Raw genomic sequence first — 12887 nt, 5'->3', positions numbered from 1 at the left:
TTCACAGAATTGTACATTTTATAGAAATTTTGCCAATTTATTCATTACTACATGTAGTTAACATTAGTTAATCCAGAGATTCTTACCTTTGCCTCGATTCGGCAGTTTCATCCAGATCATCATGGCATTTGTAGTTCTGTATGATGGCCGCATTAGCAGCTTGTCCGAGGGAGATTTACACAGTTATCAAAACGTCACGCCAGGGTAAGCCTACACGAAACACAGCTCTTATTTTAAGTGTTTCTAAAATCCACTACGGAAAAATGAATGGTGGAAAACAATTGCAACTATTTCCCTGTTTGACCACTAGGTTTTATGGGTACTATGGCTCTATGACCAGACGATACCTCTCATGGAGGCCACTGAGCAAACCCTGGCCAGACTAGTTTAACAGTCCCCACACCACCACCCTCTTTCTCCCTGTAGGAGGCCCAGATGGTGCAGGTGTCCTGGGGGAAGGAGGTGGAGAGGCTGAGGCAGAGCCTGCTGCAGCAGGGCCAGAAGCTGGAGGCAGCGCAGCAGAGGGTGGGCGAGCTGGAGACACAGCTCACCAAGAAGGAACACCTTATCGTGGAGCAGAAGAAGTTTCTGGACGACGTCAAGGGCCGGGCCAAGTATGAGCATTCCGGGTTTAGAGGTGGAAAAGTCCTCTAGACTTATTTAGAATGGGGATTTAGGTTCATTGTGTTGTTTTAAGGTGTCAAGCTTTGGATCAACGCAGTTGGTTTGTGGGTTTTTATGCACAACTGTATGTGTTAGCACAGCAGCTAGTTCTGTTTTTGTCTCTAAGTGTGTAATATGATCATGTCTATCTTTCTCTATGCAGGGGCGAGCTGCAGGCATCAGACAGCAGGTACCAGGCCCAGAGGAGAGTGACCCAGCTCCTGCAGACGGAGCTGCTGCAGCTCTACAGTAGACTGGAGATGGAGGGTCATGCCACCCTGACCACAGCCTCAGCAGGGGGCAGCTGTGACGATCCTGGCCCTCCTATAGACTCTAGGTGAGATGGCAGTCAAACTGTTGAAGTTCCTTTTGCTTAACTTTATGGAATGCACATGCAGATTGGTGTGTGTGTGCCATTTAGAAGCTAAATGTATATTTAAGCAATAAGGCCCTAGGAGGTGTGGGATGTAGCCAATATACCACGACTAAGGGCTGTTGTTATGCACGCCGCAAGTGCCTGGACACAGCCCTTAGCCGTGGTATATTGGTCATATACCACAAACCCCTGAGGTGCCTTATTGCTATTATAAACTGGTTACCAATGTAATTAGAGTAGTATATGTTCTGATATGCCACCAGTATTCAGGGCTTGAACCACCCAGTTTATAATTGAAAGTAATCCCCTTCCATGTTTTCCTCCCCTGTCTCTATGGTAATGGCAGTATCATGGAGCCAGATGCACCAGTCACATCAGGAACCAATGAGTGGTCAGATAACGGCAGACCACCTCAGTCCCCACAACGCAACGGCAGCACTTTACCTCCAGGGCAACCAAAGGCCAACAACCCCCCTAAGATGCCCCCTGTCAACTCAGTCAACGGCACCCAGGAAGTCCCCAAGTCTCTCCTTGTGGAGCCTTCCTGTACCTATGCCCCCCCCACTGCCCGCCGATGCCACCCCCCTCACTGTTGGCTCCTACCCCAGCGCCAAGAGCTTCCTGGGCATGCGGGCGCGAGAGCTGTTCCGGAACAAGAGCGAAAGCCAGTGTGACGAGGAGCCGCCACCCCCCCCGCCTGGCCGGCCTATCACAGGGCCTGAAGACTGAGCTGTGTGTGGAGCCCTCATTTCCCCCACTGGGGAATTCTCTGACGTGTCCTGTCTCTAACCCTGTCCTTAACCTTACCCTTTCCCCTGCCCTTGCCTCTCTACTGGGTGCCCCTCTCACTGTGCCCGCCAAGGAGCACCCGCCAGAAACCAAGCAGAGAGCTACCAAGCAGGAGACTACCAGACGGAAGATGGGAGGAGCAAGGGGAGGGGGAGTGGTGGCGGCCAGTTCAGCACGACCCAGACAGCAACTAAGGATCATGGACTACAACGAAACGCATCACAAGCACAGTTAAAATACAAGAACTGAGAGAGGATGGAGAGTAGAACGAGTGGTCGGCCGGAGCAAGAGCTCCAGACAGTAAGAGTTCAAGACAAAGCTCTTTTTTAAATTCAGTGTTATTTATCCCATTCCCTCAAGTGGACAACAGGATTTGAACCACTGATTTTGATTTACTCCCTTATCAAATGTAAAGATGGGAAGGAAGGTTTAAATAAGGATGTAATGTTACAATATACCAGCAGAGACCACATTATCTTTATCTGCTTTGATTTCACTTATACATTTGGGAGTTTTTCAAACAATTTCATAAAGAGACACCCTATTTCCAAATCCGTTACTTGATGTTATAAAAAACCACAAAACAAATGAGTCTTGTAGGGATGTTTCTGAAAGCCTGGTTTAGGTTGACTAATGTCCCTCTTGAGCACCTGTACCGATGTTGTGTGAGGAGTGGGGTGGGGGTGATCCTCAAGGCTTGGAGAGTAGATGTACCAAGCGTGGGATTGTTGTCCGTAATTCCAACTCCTCTGCTATTCTTGGGGAGGAATCAGGGATTTTGCCTGTTGCTACAGTATAGTTTATATACAACGCAAGAGGATTGCTTTTCCATGCTAATTTCATTAGGCCTGCATTCCTGACAGAAATGTCCTTTATGTGGGTCGTTTCACCAATTCGGTGTAACCATGCCAAAAAAACGACGGATTTCACCTAATTTTAACATTATGTCATAAAGAGCACATGTTAAATTAAAGAGATAAAATAATTACTATAGTAAGTGCCTATTAAGTGACAAATAAAGTAACAGGGTTGACTATTTCATCTTAAATCAGCCATAAATCCCCTTGTGACAGGAGGAATGGAAGCTTGTTGTGTGAAACAGAGTAGTAATTGAATACAAGCTTCACATTTTTACTTCTTGTTAAAACATATCTAGCCTGTATCTAAGGGTGACAGGGTTGATGTGTTATGCTTGACCCACTCAATTTTCCGCCACAAAAAAACAGAAAATGACAGAAAAGAGTAGAACCAATTCAACTGCTTTTACACTGTATTGACTTAAATGTTCAATGTTTCTATTGGGAAGAGAAAAAAAAGGAATAGTTTCAAATTAAAACGAGAGTTCAAGTTCATGTAACAGGGTTGACCTTAAAATGCGGGACAGACGTAAATTAATCACCAATCACATTAAATAAATAATGATCTTCAGAAATTACTTTGTCAAAGTAACTAGGGCATTACAATGATGGTGAAAATTTGGAGAAATGTTGGGATTAAGTGGATTAAAATCTTCCTAGAAGTCACAAGGTGCACGGAGGGACATGTCAAAATGCTGAAAAGTCTTTATTCATATAAAAAAAATTGGATTTATTGAATTCTCCATGTGGTCTATAGTAAAGGGCACTTCATTTAATATAACAGGCTTTTGAAATTCAATATCGGTGCAAAAGAATGTCTACTTAAAATATCAAAGGGCACCCTTCGCAGAACAACCCATGTGTTGAAGACAGAGACTGAGTGTGTTTGTGCCTAATTTGTATGTATGCAAGTGTATGTTGTTTAAGTCAAGTTGCAATAAGAAAAATTTGCAACATTTAGAAATGCTTTTTTATAAGTAGAGTTTTTTTTAAATGATTTATTATTTCATGATCACTCCCTTCCCCAAGTAGTCCTAGCCTTGCAAGGGGCTTTGCAACCTGTAAGGAGAAGGATTTGGGGGAAATATTCAATTTTCATTCCTGTTAGTGTTGATGAACGTTACTGAAACTTCCAATAACATTTATTATCAAACTGGAATATTGATATGACAACAGCGTTTTGTTAAGAGTTAAAAATACCTGCAAGGTTCTGCAACTAATGTTGCTCACGATATCCACATCTTGAATTTAGGTCATACTCATGCTATGTTCATTCCAACAAATAATTTGCAATACATCTACCTGTATAAAGCAGTGTATTCTGTTCGAGATCACTTACAGAAAGACACTTTGAACGTGCCAAACATTTTAATCAGATACTAAATACAACCATTTCAGAATGACACGTTCACCTCGTGTTTCTATTCTAGTTGATGCGTTATGTATCTGGGGAGGGCTGGATAGGTTTCTTTCTAAATGTAATCCCTTACTAGTCACCTGTTCAAAATTGTAATCAGTAATGTCATTTTTGGATAACCCTAACTCAGTAACGTGATCTGATTTTACTTTCCCCATAAGAGGCATAAGAAGAATACAAAAAGTATCCATCGAACGCATTTGACGTGTCATAGTGGTCTCTGACTTGTGGTCAGATTTGCTCCAGAGGAACAAAACTTTAAATTGCGCCTTTTTTCAATGCTGAATTGAATGTCGTTGAGAAACAGAAAGATGTTCATGTTTTTCACAACATCCTTTTTAAAGTAATCCACAAAGTAATCATCTAGTTTTTTAAAGTATCTGTAATCTGATTACAACATTTTTGCCGGTAACGCAACTGATTACCGTTAATTTTAAATCAGTTACTCCCCAACCCTGTGTCTCGGTGTCTCTCGAATGCTGCATAAAAGGTTTACATGTGTCATCTGTTTTCTGAGAACAGAACAAAAACAGAAGTCTCTGCCAATTGATTCTTATTGGTCCTACTGACCTATGGCAGTAAAAAGTGGAAGAATTTTACTTTGATGTGGACATTGAAAGTTGGGTCCTTCCATGTGTTGAAATGGTCATAAATCCTGTTGTCCACTGAACTTCAGCTGTCATTCCCTCTGCCTTGCTATCTAAAAGCATGTTCAACAATCCACTTTAATGCCAACAGTACAGTATAGTAGTAGGAACTACAACAAACCAAGATAGATGGTACAATCAAGCGTGAACTGAATGGAAAGCTTGAGTTGGGACTCCTTTTGGAGTTGGAGATTTTGAAAAAAGGCAAAAAACAAAGTTATTTAAAGCAGTTGCTTGTGTTTAACTGTGAACAATAAAAAAATAAAAATCGTCTTCAATGTTTTGCACTACAGATCCTCTTAATATTTTTCTTTTTCATTAAATGTTCTATAATCATAAAACTAAGGGACAGATTGCAATTTACTGGGGGGTGGGGAGGTATTTAAAAAAAATACAATAATGTATTGGGCACAGGGAGGGTATTTTTTATTTTTTTACATTTTGTATTTATTTAATTTTTTCCCCTTTACATTTTCTCTTTTGCAGGGTTTACCATATATTTCTCCCATCCTAGCCACATTTTCGTATCTGCTTACATGCGCCTCCCCTATATCAAGGTGTTTTGGTACTTCCCTTATGCACTATTCTTTACCATGTGCTAACCTTTTTACTACACTAAAGGTCAATATAGTCCATCCTGCCCTCTTTACACCATTCATAGTGGCAATCGTGGTAGGTGGATTGTTTGTTAGGATCTGCAATAGGCTACCTAGCAGTCATACCACACAACATTCAAAGCTGCATTTAAAAACAAATATTATTCGACAAGAACAAATAGGAATAACTGATAGACAGCGGAGAGGCCAAGTGCACGAGGCCAAGCGCATGAAAGAACAGTGAAGACATGAGACGCACAGCTCAAAAATCCAGACTAGCCTACAACACCACAATGCAATGAATAATTGCATTATTGCTTTCAAGTGAGTACAACATTCTATCCTACTCTAGGCTCCAGTGAAAATGTCATTTGAATAACGGCGCAAATGCCCTGTGATTTGAATATGTCATTCAATTTGGTCTACTAACAACATTTTTATAAGGACTAGAAAGGCACACTAGCAGGCCAGTCTGACTATTTTTACTTCTGATACTGAATGTTCTGTCTTGCAGATCATTCTCCCAAGTCGTCCAAAAATAATGTGGCCACATATGCTCCCGGCAGGCCCAGTTTTTCAGGAAAGCTTAACACATGCACTGCCTCCTCTCCAATCAAAGCGGCTATTCGTAACGCTTCATTATAGCCTACATATTTAACATTTCACTTTAATGTATTACCTTTTATATGTGGCAAAAACTCAACCAGTCACAATGTTTGAATCTGATAAGGCAACTTCAAGTCTCCTGTAGCCATGAACCTGTTCATCCAAAATGTAATTCCAGCGTCCTCAAAATGGCTTGACATTAACAAGGTTTCAATCAAACCTTTATGTGAGTAAAGTAACCTACATGTCTGATAAATGTCACCACATCTTGGGAAAGCATGCAGTTTATTAGGGTACAGATGAAATAAGTTATGAACTTCACAGAGTGGCGAAAGTGCACAGTGATAATGTTGATTCTCCTTTCAATAAATATCAAGGGTCTTATTCTGGTGACATGATGATCAATGCTTGGCTGCCAATTGACATAATAATCTCGCACTTTTGTCAATAATCATTTTGTAAATAATTTAATGTTGTAGGCTATACCTGTACTACAGTGCATTCGGAAAGCATTCAGACCCTTTCACTTTATAGCATACGTTACATACTTATTTCTCCTCAATCTACACACACTACCCCATAATGACAAAACAAAAAGTTGTAGAAATGTTGGCGAATGTATAAAAAATTATGACATTTACATAAGTATTCAGACCCTTTACTCAGTACTTTGTTGAAGCACCTTTTGGCAGCAATTACAGCCTCAAGTCTTCTTGGGATAACGCTACAAGCTTGGCACACGTGTATTTGGGGAGTTTCTCCCATTCTCCGCAGATCCTCTCAAGCTCTGTAAGGTTGGATGGGGAACGTCCCTGCACAGCTATTTTCAGGTCTTTCCAGAGATGTTCGATCGGATTCAAGTCCGGGCTCGGGCTGGGCCATTTAAAGGACATTCAAAGACTTGTCCCGAAGCCACTCCTGCATTGTCTTGGCTGTGTGTTTAGGGTCTTTGTCCTGTTGGAAGGTGAACCTTCACCCCAGCCTGAGGTCCTGAGCGCTCTGGAGCAGGTTTTCATCAAGGATATCTCCTGTACTCCGTTCATCTTTGCCTCGATCCTGACTAGTCTCCCAGTTCCTGCTGCTGAAAAAACATCCCCGCAGCATGATGCTGCCACCACCATGCTTCACCATAGGGATGGTGCCAGGTTTCCTCCAGATGTGATGCTTGGCATTCAGGCCAAAGAGTTCAATCTTGGTTTCATCAGACCAGAGAATTGTGTTTCTCATGGTCTGAAAGTCTTCAGGTGCCTTTTGGCAAACTCCAAGCGGGCTATCATGTGCCTTTTACTGAGAAGCGGCTGACTTCTGGCCACTACCATAAAGGCCTGATTGATGGAGTGCTGCAGAGATGGTTGTCCTTCTTGAAGGTTCTCCCATCTCCACAGAGGAACTCTAGAGCTCTTTCAGAGTGACCATTGGGTTCTTGGTCACCTCCCTGACCAAGGCCCCTCTCCCCCGACTGCTCAGTTTGGGCCAGCGGCCAGCTCTAGGAAGAGTCTTGGTGGTTCCAAACTTCCATTTAAGAATGATGTAGGCCACTGTGTTCTTGGGGACCTTCAATGCTGCAGACATTTTTGGTACCCTTCCCCAGATCTGTGCCTTGACACAGTCCTGTCTCGGAGCTATACAGTCAATTCCTTCGACCTCATGGCTTGGTTTTTGCTCTGACATGCACTGTCAACTGTGGGACCTTATATAGACAGGTGTGTGCCTTTTCAAATCATGTCCAATCAATTGAATTTACCACAGGTGGACTCCAAGTTTTAGAAGCATCTCACCTGTTTTTGCTTTGTCATTATGGGGTATTGTGTGTAGATTGCTGAGGATGATATATATATATTTTTTTTTTTAGTTTTTGCCTTAAGTAACCATCTGTTTTATGTAACTTTACCAAATGTAAATGGAGTGTCTCGGATTTACTTACAGAATAATACAAAATGCTCTGAGACCAGGTTGGGCTACCGCACATTATTCATGACAGAAAAACATAATAGCCCATAGATTTAGCTCTGATAAAAAAGCCAGATGGAGATGTGTAAATTAGACATGCATTCAGTCCTGGAAATGGAAATACTTTTGTATATTTAGTGTATGTGGACACCCCTTCAAATTAGTGGATTCAGATATTTCAGCCACACCCATTGCTGACAGGTGTATAAAATCGAGCACACAGCCATGCAATGTCCATAGACAAACATTGGCAGTAGAATTGCCTTACTGAAGAGTAGAGTGACTTTCAATGTGGCACCGTAATAGAATGCCACCTTTCCAACAAGCTAGTGAGTCACATTTCTGCCCTGCGAGAGCTGCCCCCAGTCAACTGTAAGTTCTGTTATTGTGAAGTGGAAACATCTAGGAGCAACAACGGCTTAGCTGCAAAGTGGTAGGCCACATAAGCTCTCAGAACGGGACCGCCGAGTGCTAAAAATCGTCTGTCCTTGGTTGCAAGACTCACTACCTAGTTCCCAATGTCATTACAAGAACTGTTCGTCGGGAGCTTCTTGAAATGGGTTTCCATGGCCGAGTAGCCGCACACAAGCATAAGATCTCCATGCGCAATGCGAAGCGTCAGCTGGAGTGATGAATCACACTTCACCATCTGGCAGTCCGATGGACGAGTCTGGGTTGGCGGATGCCAGGAGAATGCTACCTACCCAGATGCATAGTGCCAACTGTAAAGATTGCTGGAGGATGAATAATGGTCTGGGGCTGATTTTCATGGTTTGGGCTAGGCCCCTTAGTTCCAGTGAAGGGAAATCTTAACACTACAGCATACAATGGCATTCTAGATGCTTCTGTGCTTCCAACTTTGTGGCAACAGTTTGGGGAAGGCCCTTTCCTGATTCAGCATGACAATGCCCCCGTGCACAAAGTGAGGTCCATACAGAAATGGTTTGTCGAGATCAGTGTGGAAGAACGTGACTGGCCTGCACAGAGCCCTGACCTCAACCTCATCTAACGTCTTTGGGATGAATTGGAACGCCGACTTTGAGCCGGACCTAATCGGCCAACATCGGTGCCCGACCTCACTAATGCTCTTGTTGCTAAATGGAAGCAAGTCCCCGCAGCAATGTTCCAACATCTAGTGGAAAGCCTTCCCAGAAGAGTTGAGGCTGTTATAGCAGCAAAGGGGAGACCAACTCCATATTAATAACCATGATTTTGGAATGAGATGTTCGACCAGCGCGTGTCCACATACTTTTGGTCATGTAGTGTAAGTCTCCGACTTTATTGTGCAATCCCAGTTATTTCTGTATATGTATTTTTGTTTTTACTGACAAATACAATGAATCATTCCAGACTTTGCAGAGGCATTTTGATGAATGGAAAGAGACATCTGTTACAAAACACAAAGTTCAATGACATTCTGAGTTTTCAAGCCAAGCCTTCAATACTGGGTTAGCCTACAAGGTAGGGAGGGATGTGTTTTCTGTTTGTCAAGATTGACTTATTTTGGTGTTGAAAACGCAAACCATGTCAGTATGTTTTGTTTATTGGTGGTGTGATGCATTGGCACAGAAACCTGTTGGTGGAAAAGTTGTTGCATATATTTTATATAATTCTAAATATTGCATCAAAATGTTGAAAATCAGATTTCTCCTTAGCTGATCATTGTTTGCATCCAGATCTAATCATCAGTTAATGAAACTGGCAGGGAGAGTGAGCTCCTCTGTGGTGGTTGGCAAACCCTCAACCTTCTGGCCAGTAGCCCTAAGTGGTATTGACTGTTGCACAAAAGCAAAGTAGATATCCATGTTTATAAACACAGGGTCGTTATTGTTATTTGTGGTCGTAAACATTATTTGGAGTTAATTCTATGAGTGGGCAGAGTGTTCAATTTATTTTACAGTACAAGGGGAGGGTCATGTGACAATATTTATGTGGGACCAGCCACCCACCCCCAGTAAATGTAGATATGTCCCTAACTTCAACCAAGGGTAAAAGTGACCACTAAACATCATTCTCTATCTCATTCCCCACTAGAGAGCACTGTTGTTCCAAACACTTAGCCTTTTCCTGCAGTGGTTCAATCAACAGGTAAGCCGGTCTGGTAGATGTGATGTATAGTTGATGATTGGAGCTAACAAGTCCTTAGACAATTATTGCCAAGTTCAAAATACTGTCAGTGGTAGCTACATGATCTATTTAAAATGTTAAATTCTGTTATTTAGCTGTTGTATTATTCCTGGTCAAATCTATGGTGATGATTAGTGGTACAAAAACACAGCATAGTTTGATACATGGCTATTACGTTCTATCTCAATTGTATAACACTTCAACCTAAATAGTTTAATGGCTGCCTATTTTCAGCCTATTACCTATTTCAGCATTTCTCTCCTTCCTATTACCCGAAACTGTTTTTTATTTTGTACATTTCTAGTCCATATATTAACATATTGGGCAAAGAGATTAACTGAATAGTGACAGTTGTTGAATGCAGATATTCAGTGTGTGTGAGTCGTCGACAAAGCTCAGTTTTATGGGTTAATGCTACGGTCCTATGTGTGTATCGTTTCGGGAAAGGAAGGGAATCATTGTGGGTATAACTGAGCAAGTACGATTCGTTTATCAAACGTGTGCCTATGTATTTCATGAGTGAATAAAAAAAAAATGGTATGATTAATTTACCAGTACTCGGCGGGGTCAGGCAAATTGATGCAGGATAATTGGGCACAGAGGGAATCCTTGGCAATTTGTGATTTCAGACTGTACTCAAGAAATTAGATGTCAGTGCAAATGTGAAATTGCTCCTCAATGTTCTCAAAGATTTCATGAAAATTTAAATATAAATCTTAAGTATTTCCAGCAAAGGGATTCTTCTCTTTTTGCCAACTTGAAATGAGCCCTGTACAAATGATCTGAATGAGGAAAAGAGTTGCAGAGAAATAGACAGCAGGCTATGCAGAGTAAGGATTGGGCTCCAAGGAGAATGTCTGTCTCTTGGCAACAGTAAAGTCCTGTGGTTTCATTCCTTTTAAGATAATTATTTGGAAATGATTTAATAATTTTCAGAAATATACACCTGTAATGCAGTGTACTGTATTTCTGTGACTTTGCTACATTTCCTATAACACACAGTTGATTTTCAAACCTTAATTTTACACAAAATTGCAGATTTTTATTAAAAGGTTCAAACACAGGTGCTTGAGCAACAGAAAACATTGATGCATTAAATTGCAGGCAGACAATAAATCTATAAATACAGGACGCCATCTCTCTTTTTACAGAACTATCTCATGCATTATATCCACATTTTCAAATGAACTGGTGAATCTATTAGATTCATGTGGCCAGTGAAGTTTAAAACTTAGCAATACTTAAATTCCTCCTTTTCCTAACGACATCATAACGGCATATTTAATGACCAGGAAAGATTATTTGAAGCAGTCCAGAAGAAGGGTTTCCTCGAGTAAGACTGTTAGAACTTTGTCAAGTGCCTATAGACTTTTCAATCTTATTATAGTAATGAGTTTGAGGTGGTTCATTCCCTCAATTGCACTGGACATCAAACTCAGTTGTACTAATTTGAGCTTTTTTCTTAAATGATTGAAATAATCTACATTCATAGAAATATAATTTAAAGACAGAAAATACAATGCTGCGGTAAGTATCATGATTAGAGCTGGATCAGAATTTCTAGGGAAATTTTGAAGATAAGGAATTGATGCAGGATCAAGTTAAAATCAATGTTTTAAGTCTCCCTCCAAAAGTCTAGTTATATTTAAATGTTTGTGTTTATTCCACATGGACACACACGGGAAGAAAAATGCTGAACAAGAACATTTTTGGTAAGCATACTACATTCTGACACTGTGGAAAACGGCTTCATTTGTTCTCATTAAAAGCTTAAAAGGCCATGAATAAATAATCATTAAAGAGGATACTTTTTCATTTTTTTTAAGCAAGGCCTTATGCAAAACACACTACAATAGACTAAATAAATATGCACTATAAAGTATTTTTTTATTACACATGCCTTTCCTCCACTATCACATTTAGACAGCTGACATGCACCTCTGCATCAGACTCTACATTGGGTGCTCTTTTTGGTGGAAAAAATTGGACCTCTGAGAGGAGAGTTAATGCAATTAAATGAGGGTGGTGAGGCTCTCCCACTTTCTCTCGCTCTTGAATCAGTAAGCAAAGCAGATTCAAAACTTAAAAAAGGAGAGAAGAAAAGAAAAGAGAGAAGGGAGAGAAGAGGAGCATGCACAGGCCAATCCCTATGGTTTAATTATTTTAATTATCTTTCTTCTTTCAGCTTTCCTAAAAAAGAGGCCATTAAAGGATGCCCGTTTGGGTTAATGTGATTAAAAAAACAAGATGGAGGGGAAGATGAAAGGCTGCAGATGTCAGAGCTAATCAGGGGAGTTAAAACTGCTATTTGTGAACTGGGACGGTTGTTAAAGTGGGTAGAAAGTGTTTTTTTCCTTCACTTCAAAACACCTATTTCCTCATTCTCTGTTAAAACTTCAGTCAAACAGAGAAGCTCTCTTCACTCTCCCCGCAGCACACTGCCAGTGTATTGACTGACACAGTGCTTGATATTCTGGTGTGCTCTAGAACACTGATTCTTGCCAGGAGAGACATGGGAAGATTGCTGAAAGATTGAGTTTTTCCTATAATGATACTGAGTTTTCATTTAAAAAAGCAATTATATGGGCAAGTGAGTAATATTAGCTTAGCAATTAGCATCACTGAAATATTTTACGTTTATGACAGCAGCATTATCAAATGGAGTATGCACCCCTTAATTCAAGTTCTCTCCAACTAATGAGTAAGTTTTCCAGGCTGTAATGTTACCTCTGCAGCCAAGTTAAATGTTTGGTTCAAGCCCACTACCACGTTTTTGTAGACATACTGTTCATCTAGTAATCAGAACATAAACATCTAGTCAAATTAACTATTTGCTGTTATGCTGCATAATATTAGGTC

The 12887-nt window shown here is 40.9% G+C and overlaps 1 protein-coding gene across 1 annotated transcript in view; it reads left to right on the top strand.

Annotated features, from left to right (window-relative positions):
- Positions 1–5041, top strand: part of LOC106565454 (hamartin) — a 33710-nt gene extending 28669 nt beyond the window's left edge. The window contains 5 exon segments of the mRNA XM_014132609.2: positions 427–614; positions 827–1000; positions 1386–1598; positions 1600–1726; positions 1728–5041. Coding sequence (XP_013988084.2) covers positions 427–614; positions 827–1000; positions 1386–1598; positions 1600–1726; positions 1728–2063 — 1038 coding nt within the window. The 3' untranslated portion in view covers positions 2064–5041.
- The last annotated feature ends 7846 nt before the right edge of the window (positions 5042–12887 follow it).

Source organism: Salmo salar, chromosome ssa01 (genome assembly GCF_905237065.1).
Source record: "Salmo salar chromosome ssa01, Ssal_v3.1, whole genome shotgun sequence".
Classification (NCBI taxonomy): domain Eukaryota; kingdom Metazoa; phylum Chordata; class Actinopteri; order Salmoniformes; family Salmonidae; genus Salmo; species Salmo salar.
The sequence above is the reverse complement of the archived record's forward strand: the minus strand, read 5'-3'. Positions and strand labels throughout refer to the sequence as shown.